This window comes from Heterodontus francisci, chromosome X (assembly GCF_036365525.1).
Source record: "Heterodontus francisci isolate sHetFra1 chromosome X, sHetFra1.hap1, whole genome shotgun sequence".
Lineage (NCBI taxonomy): Eukaryota > Metazoa > Chordata > Chondrichthyes > Heterodontiformes > Heterodontidae > Heterodontus > Heterodontus francisci.
In genome coordinates this window covers 11377468-11394275 of record NC_090421.1, presented here as the reverse complement: position 1 = coordinate 11394275, position 16808 = coordinate 11377468, and the positions used below count along the sequence as shown (strand labels likewise).

Sequence of the window (16808 nt, the reverse complement as noted above, 5' to 3'; positions counted from 1 at the left end):
AATAGTTTCTCTCTGTCTACCCTATCAATTCCTTTAATCAACTTAAACACCTCAGTCAGATAACATCTCTAATAACATGCTTATTAGCATGAAGACTAATAAAGCAATTGAATTGGAATCTTTTCCTACAGGAGGCTTATGGCTACCTGTAAACATGTTTGCAACTTGAAACTTGCTCCTTAGGAGCAACACCTAACCTATGAGCTTATAGAAAATATACTTTGTTACAAGCTCGAAGGAGCACTACCAGCGCAATGGCTAAACTGCAGTTTCCACAATGACAATGCTTTTTCTTACGTCTTTAAACTGTTCAAAATCGAAGGTTGTTACTGTGATAATTCTGGTGGACTCGCAGGCCGGTCACTGTTTTAGGATTTCCTCCTCCCTAACTGGCCTCGTCTTTACATTCAGGTTTTGTCTTCCACCATCCAACCTTTTGAAAGACCCTTCTAATCCCTAGAAATGACCAGATCAATGCCTCTGATATAATAAATAGAGAACAGAGGATTGCTTTATAAACATATAAAGCATTGGGCCACTAATACAGTCATTTTATTTCTAGTCTCCTCCACACTGTCATTCCTTTGACCTCTTGTCTTGTCTTGTCCTCATGCCTTTTCTGTTGGCAGGGACAGTTCAGGTGCTGTAGATTCCAGAGCTCAGAGCTGATGACAGAAAAAGCAGAAGTCCACTGAAGAAGTTCTTCTTGACGCATGGAGAACGCATGATGTAGGCACTCAATTTTTCTTATGTGTGTTGTGGCACACTATCCTACACTGTGGGATGTCTATCAGACCTGGTTAGTTAGAACTAATGTGCGACTGAAGAGCCAGTCAGTACGCACCTGCATTAGTACAACCGAGCCACTCGTTAACCAACCCAGTGGCCACTTAACCGGGCGCATAAAGAGCGCAAAATGCAACAATCTAGCTGTGCATGGCATAATTTGTATCATTCGTCGAGGCAAGATAGTACACCAGAAAAGCTCACTTAAAGAGAAAACCTTGCAGGTTATGGCAGGCAGCATGAGGGGACAGTGAAAGGTCCTCTTCAGGCCCAAAGGACAGGCCGCAAGAAGGAGCGAACACTGTGGGCATTTGCAGATGATCACCAAAAATGTCAACACTCCTCCTCACCCCAGCTGGAAGAACCTGAAGGTGCATAACCTGAAGAAAAGGGGTAATGTATGAACTGTACGTGAACTAACCAGACCAACTAACCACAGGTGGTTTGAAAGAGATTTCTTGAATAGCACTACAAAGGAAATTACTAACCTGAATTTATCAAGTAATAGCATGGAAATGAAACACAAAGGAAAATTGTTCCGAACTAAACGAACAGGCTAAAACGGGTGCTGGTCTTCTTGCAAGAGAAGGTGGCCCTTGATAGGAGCGAGTATTGGTGGACTGGCGATAGTTCTCAACAAAAATTCGACCTTTGCCAGCTCGGAGGATGCCACTGTTGACATTAAAGGCAGGGTGACCAGAGAGGGAGCAGGAACGTTCCTCAGGTCAAACACAGCGCTTGAGCATGTCCATTCAAAACCGTCAGATTGATTTCTTTTTTGGCCAGCCCAATTTTTATGCCAGCAGTCGCTGCTCTCGGAAGTGGCCGAGCAAGTCATTCAGTTGTTTGAGAGGGGCAATATATGTCAGCCTTGCCAGCAACATCCAAACAACCCAAGAACAAGTTGAGAAATAAAATGCTGATAGAATATTTAAGCTATCACACACTGACGCTGTGACATAAAATGGAAAATAATGTCCGCATGCTCATTGTCATGAATTGGGCTCTCTCAGATACTTTTTCTCATGTCCAACATAAAAGCCAGCTCCCTGTAAGCCTGTGCTGCCCTTGGACTGAAGACTGGCCTTATGCACAAAATAATCCAGGATAGTGTTGCCCTTGTTGAACAATAAACCCCTTCTGTTGTTAATTAGCTCATTGAAATTAGTACTAGCCACCTCATACTCTCCAAGTCTCCTCAATAGGTGAACAAACGACATCTTGCCAGACTATGTCTCACAGACTATCTCTGTAAATCAAGTTGTTCAAAAGTAGAATTAATCAGAAGCAAAAACAGATGCAGCAAACTTCACTAGATTTCAGTTGACACATGCTTGATTTCTTGCTTGTCTTCTAATACCTCCCCCAGCCAACCACACTTCAAGTCACAACTGTTTTGAAATTTTGATAACTTCCCAACTTTGAATGCCCTTCTGTGTGGTAAAGCTTAAACGTGAAGTCTGCGATTCATGGACCCCTTCCACCAGCCACAGTTGTCTGGAGAGTGAAAGTTAGTGAACAACAATTGTACCCAATTCTTTACTTTGAAGCTCAAATTGAGACAATGAAGTATCAAAGAGAAGGTATATTTCATAATTGGACACAGCTATAACTCACAGTAGGATTTAAACACATCAGGCTGCTTTCCCAGAAACTGGTTTCCAGGCACCCACGCCCTTCAGAACAAAGCCAACTGTGAAAAATTTTGCTTCGCAGGAGTCACAGATGGGTTGGACCACCAGAATGGTTTGGCTCTTTTTCCGTCTCCCATCCAGATGATGAATATTAAGTGTTTCTGTCACTCATATGAAGGTTTGCCAATTAACGCTTATCTACCTAGACAGAAGAGACTCAATATTCCTTATTAACATGTGCGGCAAAATACATGTTTGGCATCCACCTGAACAGTTTGTTTCTAACCAGCAGTAAATAACTTACCAGTTGGCTAATGAGCAAGATTTTATACAGAAATATAAACTATACACAGTTGCTCTTGGTTAGAAGCAAGGCAGATCTCTGCTCTGTTATAGATTCATCGTATGCCGCCTTCTCTCATCGTACAACCTGTGGAGAAGTACGCCAGCTCCTTCGATCGACAAATTGCAGAGTAGCGCGCTGCCGTCAACATGACGTGAACCAAGCATCAGCCCGGTGATCCACGCATCGGAGGATATTGCGTGAGCTTGAGGAGGCACAAAGTGATCCTTGGATCATTGGGAACGGAAATGCAGCAGGGGTGACTGATCCCCCGCTTTGCTTCAGAGTGCTGGCTGCACAGGGCAGGCTTGCAAAGAGAGGATTCCGTACGCCAAGGAATTGTACATGAATCGCTTGTCTCCTTGTGAAACAGGATGGAAGCTGGTCCTTGGAGTGTGGGGGCATCTAGCACCCACTTATACACTGCCATGGGGAAACAGCTGTCGATTCTGCAGACTGCCATTGAGCGGCAAGCAACATCAGTGGCATCTGCACGGAAAGGCTTCAATCATGGAGACAGTTGGAGCATCTCTCATGAAGGCTTCCACTGATGTTAAGCTCTAAAACTCAAGACACAATAAAAGCTGGCATCCATTTGCTTGAGAAACACAATCAGAATGACCAGGAGATTCCCAACAGAAACACAGAGCTCACAGAGATTGGTGGCTTATGCCATGACCGCTATTAGTGCACGCATGCAGCATACCAGAAGCGAGTGGCTGGCTCTCAAGCCGCGCTAATTCCTTGCCATACTGCACCTCTGGACCAAAGAATCCTCACTGAAAGCAAGCAGCTCCTTGCAGCAAGCCACCACGGCCGACTCCTTTCATTGGGAAATCACCCAGTAGTAATGCATGAGGCACAACGGGAATGCATAATACCCCAGTAAACACAAGTCTTCACACACGCTGTTGCATGGATAAAAATTGATGTCAGAATTTTTTTGTACTGTGCTCTGAAAATCACATTTAGGAATGGTAGCACAGTATATAGAGGTGCCAAAGAATAGCAGGTATACGAAAGAACTAGGACGGTCAGGCTGGAATTTGCACTGTAAACTTATAAGGGCCTCTGGGAAGAATTCGTCAACAAGAGCCTGATGCACCAGTTTGATTTCCTGCACTGGCTGCTCTGCTGCTGATGGATCCTGTTTACCATTGTCCTCCTCCGAGCAACTTCCATGGCCACACGGGTTTCCATAGCGATGCTCGGTGATGTGCAGCACACAATGCTGCTTTTCAGCCAACTCTATCAGGGGGAGGGGAGCCCTCCTGTGAGACTCATTGCTTCAACACCCCAAATGTCTGGTCTCTGATTGTTCTGTTGCCCTCTTTATCTTGTTTCTTGAGGGGTGCGGGGGCTTGCACAGAGGTGTCATCAACCATGCCAGCAGCAGACCTTCCAGAAACCAATGTTGCAATCTCTTTTGGCTCATAGTATTTGCACATTTAAGCAGTAATAATTCTGTTGCTGAGAATAATGGTATTGTGTACAGAGGCACTAATGGCTCTATGAGTACAGTCTATGGCACCCTACACTCAGGAGATGACACAACCTTGGTAGGAATGGGGCTGTCTCTCCTGCTGGTGCTGCAGCTCCACATTCAGCACATTCATGCATGATGAAGTCAGACAGCTGTGACCTATTTAATTCAGTGGGGAGCAGCAATCTAGTTTCCGTGGGTGACTGATAGGACCCTGTGACATACAAGTTAATGGCCATCATTACTTTCAGATATTGATCTGTGGCTGCAAGTCTCATTCTTTCAGGTGATGGTTCAGTGATCATGTCCTTGCACATTACTGTAAGGTGCATTGTAGCTGAGTTGGGTACAGTAATCCTGTAACATGCTGGGATGCCTAATGCGCACTTTAACTTCCCTGGCTTAATTCTGCTGATCGTCTCCCTCCAATAAGTCTATCAGTGTAACACTAGATGCTGGACCTACATTGCTGCAGGCACAGAGGAGTTCTCCCTTCACTAGGTTCTTTTGTATATCTGCTGCATTGCAAGACAACAACAAGAACTTGCATTTATATGTGCCTTTAACATTGCAAGACATCCTGTGTTGCTTTCCAGAGGCATAAGTAGCCACCAATGGATGCCAAGCCAAAGAAGGAGACACTAGAAAGGTGAAACAGAAGCTTGGTCAAAGAGGTAGTTTTAAAGAGGGTCTTAAAGGCAGAATATGACGTGGAGAGGCAGAGGGGATCAGGGAGCAAATTCCAGAGTTTAGGGCCCAGACGGCTGAAGCAATGGTCACCGATGTCGGGACAAATGGAGTGGGGGATGCACAAGAGGCCAGAGTGGGAGAAGCCCAGAAATGTCAGAGGGTTGTGGGGCTGGAGGAGGTTACTGAGATAGCAGGGGATGAGGCCATGGAGGGATTTGAACACAAGGATGAGAGCTTTAAATTGGAGGTGTTGCAACTCATTCAAGAATGGATATTGGAAGAGCAGTTTGGCAACGCAGAGGCAGCGGAGGTGTTGAGAAGTAGTGGAGTGATAGAGTTGGGTATATGTGAAAACTGACCGCATGTCTTTGGAAGATGTTGCTAAACAGCAGCATGTAGAGGAGGACGAGGAAGGAGAGGGCGAGAATAGACTGTTGCGGGGAGTCTTTATCTCTAGCGGCTGGCGTACAAAGGGGTGGGAGTTATGCTACAATGTATAAAGCTCTGGTTAGACCCTGTCTGGAATACAACACTGAGCTCTGAGCACTGCACTTCAAGCAGGATATATTGGCCTTGGACAGGGTCCAGTGCAGATTCACCAGAATGATACTGGGGCTCAGAGAGTTAAATTATGAGGACAGATTGCAAAAACTAGTTATTGTATTCACTTGAGTATCGAAGATTAAGATCTAATTGAGGTGTTTAAGATGACTAAAGGAGTTGATAAGGTAGACAGACAGAAACTATTTCCTCTGGTGGGGGGGAGTCCAGAGCAAGGGGAAATAACCTTAAAATTAGAGCCAGGCCGTTCAGGGCTGATGTCAGGAAGCACTTTTTCACACAAAGAGTTGTGGAAATCTGGAAAACTCTCCTCCAAAAAGCTGTTGAGACTGGGAGTCAATTAAAAATTTCAAAACTGAGATTGACAGGTTTGTGTTAGGTAAGGGAATTAAGGGTTACAGAACCAAGGCGGGTGGATGGAGTTAAAGATACAGATCAGCCATGATCTGAGGGGGCTTGACAGGGTAGATGCTGAGAGATTGTTTCCCCTCGTGGGGGAATCTATAACTAGGAGGTACAGTTTCAGAATAAGGGGTCTCCCTTTTAAGACAGAGATGAGGAGGAATTTCTTCCCTCAGGAGGGTCGTTAATCTTTGGAATTCTCTTCCCCAGAGAGCAGTGGAGGCTGGGTCATTGAATATATTCAAGGCTGAGTTAGACAGATTTTTGATCTACAAGGGAGTCAAGGGTTATGGGGGGGGGCGGGCGGCAGGCAGGAAAGTGGAGTTAAGGCCACAATCAGATCAGTCATGATCTTATTGAATGGGAGAGCAGGCTCGAGGGGCCGAGTGGCCTATTCCTGCTCCTAATTCTTACATTCTTATGAACTGAATGGTGGAACAGGCTCAAGTGGCTGAAAGGCCTCCTCTGTTGGGATGGGGCAGAAAGAGAAACTATTGTTGGAGATGCTGTGCCTACGATCAGTAGGTAAGAATGGAACCAAATGAGAGCAGTTCCATTTAGCTGGATAACTGATGAGAGGTGTTGGTGGAGGATGGTTTGGCCAACCATGTCAAAAGCTGCAAACAGGTCTTTGATTAGATTCGTTTCATTCCTGTAGCAGAGGGGAAACCTCATCGGAAAGTCAGGTGGTCATTTTGAAGGGAAATACAGAGAGCTGTGGTATTTGTTGATGCATTGGCTGGGCCCAAGGGGGTAATGGTGGGTCAGATGAGTGGGACAGGAAGGAGGTTGGTGAGGTTTACCCTCAGCGGGTACGTTGGGTAGGAAAGAAAGTTAGTATGAAGGTACAGCAAGCAATTAGGAAGGCAAATGACATATTGGCCTTTACTACAAGGGGATTGGACTACAAGAATGAGGAAGTTTTGCTACAATTGGACAGGGTTTTGGTGAGACCACACCTGGAGTACTTCTCACAGTTTTGGTCTCCATATTTAAAGAAGGATATACTTGCATCGGAGGTGGTGCAGCAAAGGTTCACTAGATTGGTTCCTGGATATGGGGAGTGGGCAGGAAAGTGGAGTTGAGGCAGCAGATCAGCCATGATCGTGTTGAATGATGGAGCAGGCTCGAGGGGCCATTGGGCCCCTCCTGCTCCTATCTCTTATGTTCTTCTGCTCTTATGAAAATCGGCGAGTAAGGAGGATGAGGCAATTGGAGTTTCTACTCGTAAGGCACAGTACCTCGATGGGCTCTTTCAATAGTACCATGAGAGGACAGAGGGACGATGTGGGCTTATCCAAGGGAGGTTCAAGCCTTGGGCAGCTGGAACGTGAGGAGGAAGGCAGAAGAGTAGCGATGGATTGGGTTCGAGATTGTGGGATGGGGAGGGGCACAAAGTACCCAAGAGGGGAGAAATAAAAGCTGACATGACTGGGTGATAGGAAGGGGAGAAGATAGGAGATAAGGGACCAAGAGATAAAAAGGGAGATGGATGTAAAGGACTTGGGTCAGGAGCAGTACCAAAAGGTGCATCTGTATGGGCACAGAGGGAAATCAGGTTACATAGGGATGGGCATTAGGAGAGAACTGTCCTGGTTGGAAACAGATGGTAGAGAGGTAACACTACGGGAGAGCCCAAAGTTAGATTCTGAGGTCCAGTGGTGGGATGTAGTTAACTTGTAGACACCTTGGAGTCAGGTTCCCACATCCAGGTTCAGGGACAGTTGTGAAGAGGGAGTGAATCCAGGAGCTGTTTGAGGAGCAGAGTATCAGTGGGTACACTGTTCCCTGCTGAAACTTTGCCTGCTCCCCTCTGTTGCTATAGTGGCAGCCTTTATTGGATGTAACGAACGCAACAGGCGCAGAAAGTCAAGCCAAAGAATTGCTCATTAACAAAGCCTTAAGAAGCAACAAAATAAACTCGCCTTGGGTCTGTGTGCAACTAGTTGTAACACCAATTTATGTACATGAGGAACTTTACGAGTCATTGGAAGTGGACCAACGCATTGCTTGTGTAAACTCTAAAAGTTCCTCCCTGTGAACGCTTATTTTGTGCATCCGCTAGCTCCAATGGCAAGAAACGCTTCTCGGCCTAAGAGGCTTAAAAGAAACTAACTTTTTTTTAATCTTCCAGTGGTCCGCACAGACAGCCTGAAAGGTCGTAGAGGTCGTCTTCCATCCAAACCAAAGAATGTTCAAGAAGCCACGCCTTCAAATGTTCCAGTTAGTCTCATCACAGCGCTGGTCAGGGCACATATTGATTCCAACCCAATCATGTCCAATCTAGATTATTCCAAGGTAAATATGAGGTGAAAAACAGTTGAGAGGTTAAAAAGAAAAAAATGTTTGAATCAAGGGACAAGGAGGCAGATATAAACAATAATTAATTTGCAATGACATTTGGATATATGTGTATGTATATATCCAGTGAAATTCTTCCAATCTATTTACCGATCAGTAAGGGCCAATTTTAACTCTTAGGTGGCCGACCAGCTGCCTGCCCATTCCAGCCAGCGGAGAGGCTGGAGCCACCACTTAGGCCCAGGCCTCATCGAACCGATGAGCTGCGGGCACCATTGGGCAGCCCAGAGGCCACTCAGTCAGCAGCCAGGTAAGTCCTGTGGGGTGGGGGCATGGGGCAACAGCGGCATAGGCTATTTTTGTGGAAGCACAAAAATAATTCTAAACTTACTATTTCAGGGCTCTTTCAGCAGTATAGGGTGCTGGCAAGTTCTGTCCTAAAATGGCAATTAGGATTCTATGTATGTCATTTTTTGGTCTATTTTGAGAAGCTTTAAGTGGCCGTGAAAAGGTGGCACAGTAGTGCTACTTCAAATGACTTTTTTCTTAAGTAGGCCCGGAACATCCCCCGCCTCCCTCCCTCACTATGCACCGTCCACCAGCCAGGAGGCTGTTTGCTTACCTGCAATTCCACTTCAAGCCACATTCTCCAAACCTGAAATGGCGGTGAATGCATCACTAATGTTCCCCTCAGCACATAATAGCGCGCACGGGCGCAAAGGATTGGAAGACAGCAAATGTGCGGCTCTGCGCGAAAAAAAGCCTGGCGCCAACTTGACTTGTGCGAGCATGAAATTTACCTTCAGAAATGATTTGAGTAGTCGCTAATACTACGTTGCCAGTCCAGCCCTGGAATAAATGCGATCAGAAAGCAGCCTGCATTTTCTGTCCAATTAAAGGAGAATTTCCATATACCAAGCCGGAAATGCCAGAAATTTGCTGACAAGTCCAATGCTCTGTTGTAAGCTGCGAGTAGTACGCTACTGCTTTGCGGAGAAATCCCAGTTTATATTAAATCAACAATGACATTCCTTACTTTTTGTTATTTATAAAAGAAAATAGTTGTTCTCTTTAACAGAAATATTCTCCAGTTGATTTCAAACGTCTGGTCCAGTTTCAGGAATCCAACACTTATCAGTCAGAGGAGGACGAGGCAGGTGATATCCAACAGTTTTATGAGTTGTTGGCAAGCTCGATGGAAATGATACGCAAGTGGGCAGAGAAGATCCCAGGGTTTAATGGTTTGCCCAAGGAAGATCAGGACCTTCTGCTGGAATCTGCCTTCTTAGAGCTCTTCATCCTCAGGTTGGCCTACAGGTAGGTTTTTAACCCTGCAGCTCCATCTGTCAGTACATTTTTGCCCCCATTGTTTTCCTCTCTTTCAATAAGGTCCCGCATGGGAGATTGGTTAAGAAGGTGGGATCCAGGGCAATTTGACAAATTGGATCCAAAATTGGCTCAGTGGCAGGAGGCAGAGGGTAATGGTCAAGGGTTGTTTTTGCGAGTGGAGGCCTTTGACCAGTGGTGTACCACAGGGATCGGTACTGGGACCCTTGCTGTTTGTAGTGTACATTAATGATTTAGACATGAATATAGGAGATATGATCAGTAAGTTCGCAGATGACACGAAAATTGGTGGTGTCGTAAATAGTGAGGAGGAAAGCCTTAGCTTACAGGACGATATAGATGGGCTGGCAAGATGGGCGGAGCAGTGGCAAATGGAATTTAATCCTGAGAAGTGTGAGGTGATGCATTTTGGGAGGACTAATAAGGCAAGGGAATATACAATGGATGGTAGGACCCTAGGAAGTACAGAAGGTCAGAGGGACCTTGGTGTACTTGTCCATGGATCACTGAAGGCAGCAGCACAGGTAGATAAGGTGGTTAGGAAGGCATGTGGGATACTTGCCTTTATTAGCCATGGCATAGAATATGTGCAGGGGAAATTCACCAGGATGTTGCCTGGGTTGGAGCATTTCAGCTATGAAGAGAGACTGAAAAGGCGAGGGTTGTTTTCCTTAGAGCAGAAAAGGCTGAGGGGGGACATGATTGAGGTATACAAAATTATGAGGGGCATTGATAGGTTAGATAGGAAGAGACCTTTTCCCTTAGCGGAGGGGTCAATAACCAGGGGGCATAGATTTAAGGTAAGGGGCAGGAAGTTTAGAGAGGATTTGTGGAAAAAATTTTCACCCAGAGGGTGGTTGGAATCTGGAACACACTGCCTGAAGGGGTGGTAGAGGCAGGAACCCTCACAACATTTAACAAGTATTTAGATGAGCACTTGAAACGTCATAGCATACAAGGCTACAGGCCAAGTGCTGGAAAATGGGATGAAAATGGATAGGTGCTTGATGGCCGGCACAGACACGATGGGCTGAAGGGTCTGCTTCTGTGCTGTATAACTCTATGATTCTCCATGAATTATGTTTGGTGTACAGGACCACGGTAACCCTCCTGTTCCTAGTCCTTCTTCTGAGTGTTGAAGAAAGAACTTGCATTTATATAGCTCCTTTCATGACCACAGTTTGTCCCAAAGCACTTTACAACCAGTGAAGTATTTTTGAAGTGCAGTCACTGTCATAATATAGGAAGCATGGCAGCCAATTTTCACACAGCAAGCTCCCACAAACACCAATGTGATAATAACCAGATAATTTGTTAGCGGATAATAGAGGTCATTAAGGCTGATCCCACTCCTGTTCCTCAACCAACATGAATACGCAAACCCTTCTCATCATGGGATAACAATCAGGAATGGGAATGGCTGCCTTTATGACCCAATATCCAAAGGCCTGACTCATCATTTTGAATGTTATCCAAGGTAGACAGGAAGATTGGTTTCCTTGAACCCAGTATTGAGGTGTTCTGTTGACATGTTGCTTGCAGGTCCAGCCCTGAAGAAGGCAAGCTCATCTTCTGCAATGGTGCTGTCCTCCACCGCCAGCAGTGTGTGCGTGGTTTTGGTGAATGGATTGACTCAATCATCGACTTCTCCTCCACCCTGCAACGGATGAAGATCGACATGTCCAGCTTCTCCTGCCTTGCAGCATTGGTTGTCATAACAGGTGAGTTCTTCCTCTGTTCAAACGTTCCTTCTTCTTGCCACCTTTACAGTGGATCCTGATGCGGGCCACTCTGCCTACGGTCCAATACAACATAAGAACAAGCTCAAGTGCACAAATCTATTCACTGGCCAGCATTTCACTTGAAAACCTTAAAGGGGCTTTGTTGTCAGAAGTTTCGGGCTTCAAGTATATCCTTACACTTGAACATGATCAATAAGCTTTCACACAATTATTCACTGATTATCCTCTAGATTTCTGTAGTACTCCCTTGAGGTCGCAAGAAACTGAATTGAATCTGATTTTTAAAAAGAAGCCTTGTAATTGTTTACCTTATAATATCACCCTGGCAAGTGATACCTTAAAACTCAACTGCTCTTCATGGTTTTATAAGGCAAGGTATACCTGTGTGAAACAAATTAAATGTCAAATGAGGCAGCAATTCATTTCGAATAATTACCTAGGTTCAGACACAAACTCAAATTGCTTACAGTCATCCACCTCCGATCCACAGCAGCTCCATCATGTGTTGTAAGTGCTTCTGACTCAGGCAGTCAGCCCACCCAGACAGTAGCTCCCTCTAATTCAGACTTCCGGAACTCCAGAAATAACATGCAACAATAGGGTGGTCATCGCTGAGCCCAACTTTTCTCCCAGAGACTCCCGCCCGAAAACGGGAGACTTGGGAATCCTAGAACCTGGTCTGCCCTATACATGACTCCTGTCCCACTCTGTGTGGATGACTTTTAATAAGCTCTGCTCTCTAAAGTGATCTGGCAAAAACAATTTTGGGGTAAATAGGGACCGGCCAATAAATGTGGCCTTGCCAGCATCACTCTTTCGTTTGCTTACCATTTTCTGTTTCCCTAGGCCTAGTACTGTTTGCCAACTATGAGGACAGGCCTCTTCATCTAGGCCTCTACTTATTAGGGAACTTATTAGTGGCCTGAGGGAAGTCTGTACCCAAGATTCTCCCTGGTGAATGAGGGGGCCTAGAGAGCGAGTAGGCAGTGAGTGAGAATCCTTGCAAGCAACCTGCTTATCCATTCTCTCTCTCTAGATTTAACTAAAAAACAACCTTCATGCAAGAGTGGGAACAACTTCTTTCAAATGGGCCATATTTACTCAAATGATCCTTGGCTTTAACGTTTTGAATCATTGTCTAAAGTTTTGCGTCCATTTCTGAAAATTGATATCCCGGCTGTGTTGGTTTTTGCGATGTTTCAGACCGACATGGCTTAAAAGAACCCAAGAAAGTTGAAGATCTACAAACCAAGATTATAACTTGTCTGAAAGACCACGTCACATCCAGTGCAGGTGAGCAGATGCGGCCAAACTACTTGTCCAAGCTTTTGGGCAAGCTACCCGAGCTCTGTACCCTCTGCACACAAGGACTCCAGCGCATTTTCTACCTGAAGCTCGCTGACCTGGTTCCTCCACCTGCCATTGTCGATAAACTATTCTTGGACACTTTGCCTTTCTAGAGAAGCTGCCAAGCTATGTGACTGTTGAACTGGACCCCAGCCATCATATTTGATGTTGCAGTATGAGCAGGGAGTTAAACTTACCACTGGAACCAGTTCAAAATTGAATGGCTTCAGGAATTGGACAAGTATGCTGTGCGCTAGTTGGGTTTGCTGTTTTTCAAAATGCTGTTTTTATTTTATTCAGCATACAGATTGTTGGAAAAAAAAGTCCCTTTGCTACATTGCAGCTTCTACAATGAAATCTAACCATATAGCTGCTCTGAATTTTGACAAACTTGAGACATCACATGCTCTCGGAGAAGATAAACAGCACTGGTTAGAGATACTCTCTCCCTCTGCCCCCATATTCATGGCCCCGAATTCCAACTTTAAGAACAACCTAATGCAATGCGGTGACTTGTCTATGTTATACACTCTCAAATATTGTCATCTCTTATGTCAAGAGTTACAAATGAGGTCAAGAAACATCACCATTGGGCCAGATGTGAATTTAAAAAAAAATCAGGACTGAATTTATATCAGTGATCAGCTATCTATGAAAATCAACATGTGTTCTATCCGCCTGGGCTGGATTGAAAATTGTACACCGGACGTAGGAAAGAGTAAAGCTTTTCAACTTTCTATCTGGGATGGATTTTGAAAGGACAACATTTGTTAACATTGTAACGATTTAATCTTCAAAAGGTTTTTTCAAGGCCAGTCCTGGACAGTCAGAACTGAGAAGCCTGAAGTGTGACAGACTAAACCTTGCACCATGTCCCCAACATATTCTGCATGGATATTTGACGCTATGGTTTAGTAACAAAATTAGTCAATACTCAAGGTGAACACAGCCCTGACTGGAAGCTGTGAAGCCAAATCTCTTCAGCTATGAAGACTACGCTCGTGCAATATGGCACAAATTTTGGCACTAGCTTGGTTGTTTTAAAAGGTTTTCTTTTGCTAAGGTTTGTTAATAGTCCTGGAACCAAGAGTGGATCAACTTGAATTCGTAGTACCCCCTTACCAAGAAGTTTTGAGACTTATGTATGATAGAGCAAAGCCCATTGTCCCAATGGAAACAGATATTTTCTGGAGTGAGGGGGAAGGGAGGTGGAAAGTGTGGTCTACAATTCCTTTCATGAATCCACTTATTATCAGTTGGCTCCTTAGCTATAGCATCAAAATTGTATTGGTAACATCCATCAATTACTTTGGTTATTTCCATGGACTATGAGCATTTTCAAGTGACTATTCCTGGCTTCAGATTATGGTCACCCGTATGACAAAAGGTTCAAATCAATTGGTCTGTTGACTGGTTGACCTTGTGAGGGAGCAAGGGTGAAAGAGATATGTTGTACTGTTACGTCTAGGAATAACTGTCTGAATTTATTCTATATAGAGAGCATTATGACTGGGAATAACATGCTTTAATTTCATATGGGGAGCACTGAATCAATTGTAGTACTTAACATGTCTGATGCCATAATGGAAATGTGTATATTTTATATTGGTTAAAAACCATAGACTATATTTACAGTGCCTTACCAGTCATTATGTACAGAAGGTGTTTGATTCTGATGCTACTAGGAAATGGTGTAACTCATTGCACATTGTGTTGTCATGCAGTTGAATCCTCACCTGTAAACTTTTAAGGCTTGCTTGTAGGTTTGCAAAACTGGTCTCTTCTGCTCCTGACCTCATTGTGGGGCAGCTCAAGTACCAAGTGATACCTGCACTTGGAGTCTTCAACCAGGCTTCTAATATAGACTGTATTTGCAACTAATGACAGCGGGTGGGTTTCTGATTCCACTCGTCTGCCACAACTTTGATGGAGGAGCTGCAGAAACCCTGGAAAAATGGCATGAACAAAATCCCCCTGCCCTCGTACCATTTAAATACTTCAGCTGGCCCCAACTGAGGTCCTCCTGCCTATGTTAATAAGATTTTGCAATCTAGGGGAAACTGTAAGATGTTGTTGCAAAATGCATATACTTTTCTATTGTTAATATATATTTTTAAACCAAACTTTTTCAATGTTAGGATATGAAGTCAAGATGTCTAGTTCAATGTAAAACAAAAACTGTCCACTTGGGAAGAAATTCCCCCGGTTGTCACAGCTATTCCATGCACAAATTAAGCGTGGGATCATTTGTGGAGTTTGTGCGAATAAAGCTATTGTCTGCTCCAGCACTGCTCCTGAACGTCCTCCCTGGTGTAGTGCATATTCACAGTCACAGCATTAAAGCCTCTTTCGTATCCCGATAAAAGGCCCCATTGAGGAAACACGGGCAAAAACGATGCTGCCTTGAATTTCTCACGCGCATCACAAATAACGTGCAACAAAAACTGGTGCTAGAGAAGCTGAGGGTGCTGGTAGAAATGCACCTTATTTCTGTCTGCGGGGCAGTATGAGTACCGTTTACCATTGGCAGTGGTCCCGCTAGAGAAGCACAGACTGCAGGAGATGCCAAACAAGAAGAGTCAGGGGACATGGAAGATTGACCAGTATCCCATGCAATGAGCAGAATGAGTGAGCTGAGTCATTCAGAGGATCGGTGCCAGAGAAGATTTAGGGTCAGTTGGCATATGATAGAAAAAGCGCCCCCGCTCCCCCCTCCACCACAGCCCCCCCCCCCAGACGCAGTCCACCATCTACACAGCACTCGTCAGTAACGATGAACGTCATTACGGTCCTCAATGACTACACCAAAGGATGCTTCCAGTCACCCATGGCAGACGTCTCTGGGTTCAGTCAGTTTGCAATGTTCTGCTACATTAATTCCCAGACAATCATGCATGCCCCTACCACTTTCCCTAGTGTGGTACTAAGAATCAGCACAGTTTCAACATCGAATGCCTAAGCACGGGACTGGCAGATGCAATTTTCCGGCAGTTTTGCCTTCCCCAAGCTACAGGGCGTCAGAAGTTGTGTGCAAGTAGCCATTTGCATGTCTTTACACAATGCAATTGCATACCTCAATAGGAAGAGCTATTGTTTCTGAGCATGTGACTACTACCAGTGCCCATGAACAGACTGTTCCCAGGGAATGCTTATAATGCCTTAATTCTCAGATAATCATGCAGCTCTTTAAAAGGTTGGCTCTTGGGGACATTAATTACCCAAAGCAACTATTTCTAACGACACATCCATGCAACCCCACACCCCAACCAAGTGCAGCTACCAGGCAGGTGACTGAATCAGGAGGCTCATGGAGTGCATACATGGGGTGCGCTAAAAACTCTTCAGGTCTCTAAATCTTCAGGTGGGGTAGGAATGCGGGTTACAATATGGCTCAGAGAGGGTTTACTGAATTCAAGCAAAAGTGCACAATATTGCTTTGGACAGATACTTCGCCATGGAATCACCGAGGAGCGGCGGGGGACCCTGAGATCGATGGTGGATAGGAGCCTCCAGCAGCAGAACAGCCAGGGCAGCAAGTGAGACTGATGTATCAGGGGCTCATGGATGAACTCATCTCTTGAGCCCTGCAAGTGGCCCCCTACAACAGTTGCCATAGTAGGTTTGCTCACGTGGACCGCCACACCTGCTTTGCCACACCCGGTTTGCCCTGCCATCTGTATATGTTGTATTATCATTCTTAGTGCTGTTGCATGCCTTTCTGATGAGTACATTAAAAGAACTGACTGCAACATATCAGTGAAGTGTGTTATTTTCATTTGAATAATAATGAATGTGGCTAACGTGCTGCTCTGCTTTCCCCTTGCACCTCGCAAAATAATAGTGAGTGGCCTGCCTCACACACTACTCTGAAATGACTTCCTAAAAGTGAGTGGTATACCTCATGCACCATTCTTAAATGACTTCCTAATGTTGAATGGTCTAGCCCATACACTAGCCCTGGATTATTACCGGGGATGTCCTGGACTGTAATCAGATTGTAAGCTCCATGTTTTCGGTAGCACCTTCTGTCACCGTATGTGATGGCACAGAATGGGCACTAATATGAGCTCTAACCACCTGTTCCATGCATTGCACAGTACAGTTGGAGGTCAAGTGCGCCTACAGCTCACTGATCTGTGCAAGCAAAGACTTCTGGACTTCAAAAAGGTCTC

The 16808-nt window shown here is 45.0% G+C and overlaps 1 protein-coding gene across 6 annotated transcripts in view; it reads left to right on the top strand.

The window, feature by feature from the left end:
• LOC137358670 (nuclear receptor subfamily 4 group A member 1-like) overlaps nt 1-16378 on the top strand; it is a 59542-nt gene extending 43164 nt beyond the window's left edge. For all 6 annotated transcript variants that reach the window (XM_068024833.1, XM_068024836.1, XM_068024835.1 and 3 more), the window contains 4 exons: nt 8034-8197; nt 9315-9517; nt 11090-11268; nt 12493-16378. In XM_068024833.1, coding sequence (XP_067880934.1) covers nt 8034-8197; nt 9315-9517; nt 11090-11268; nt 12493-12749 — 803 coding nt within the window. In that variant the 3' untranslated portion in view covers nt 12750-16378. The remainder of the gene's footprint in view (nt 1-8033; nt 8198-9314; nt 9518-11089; nt 11269-12492) is intronic.
• The last annotated feature ends 430 nt before the right edge of the window (nt 16379-16808 follow it).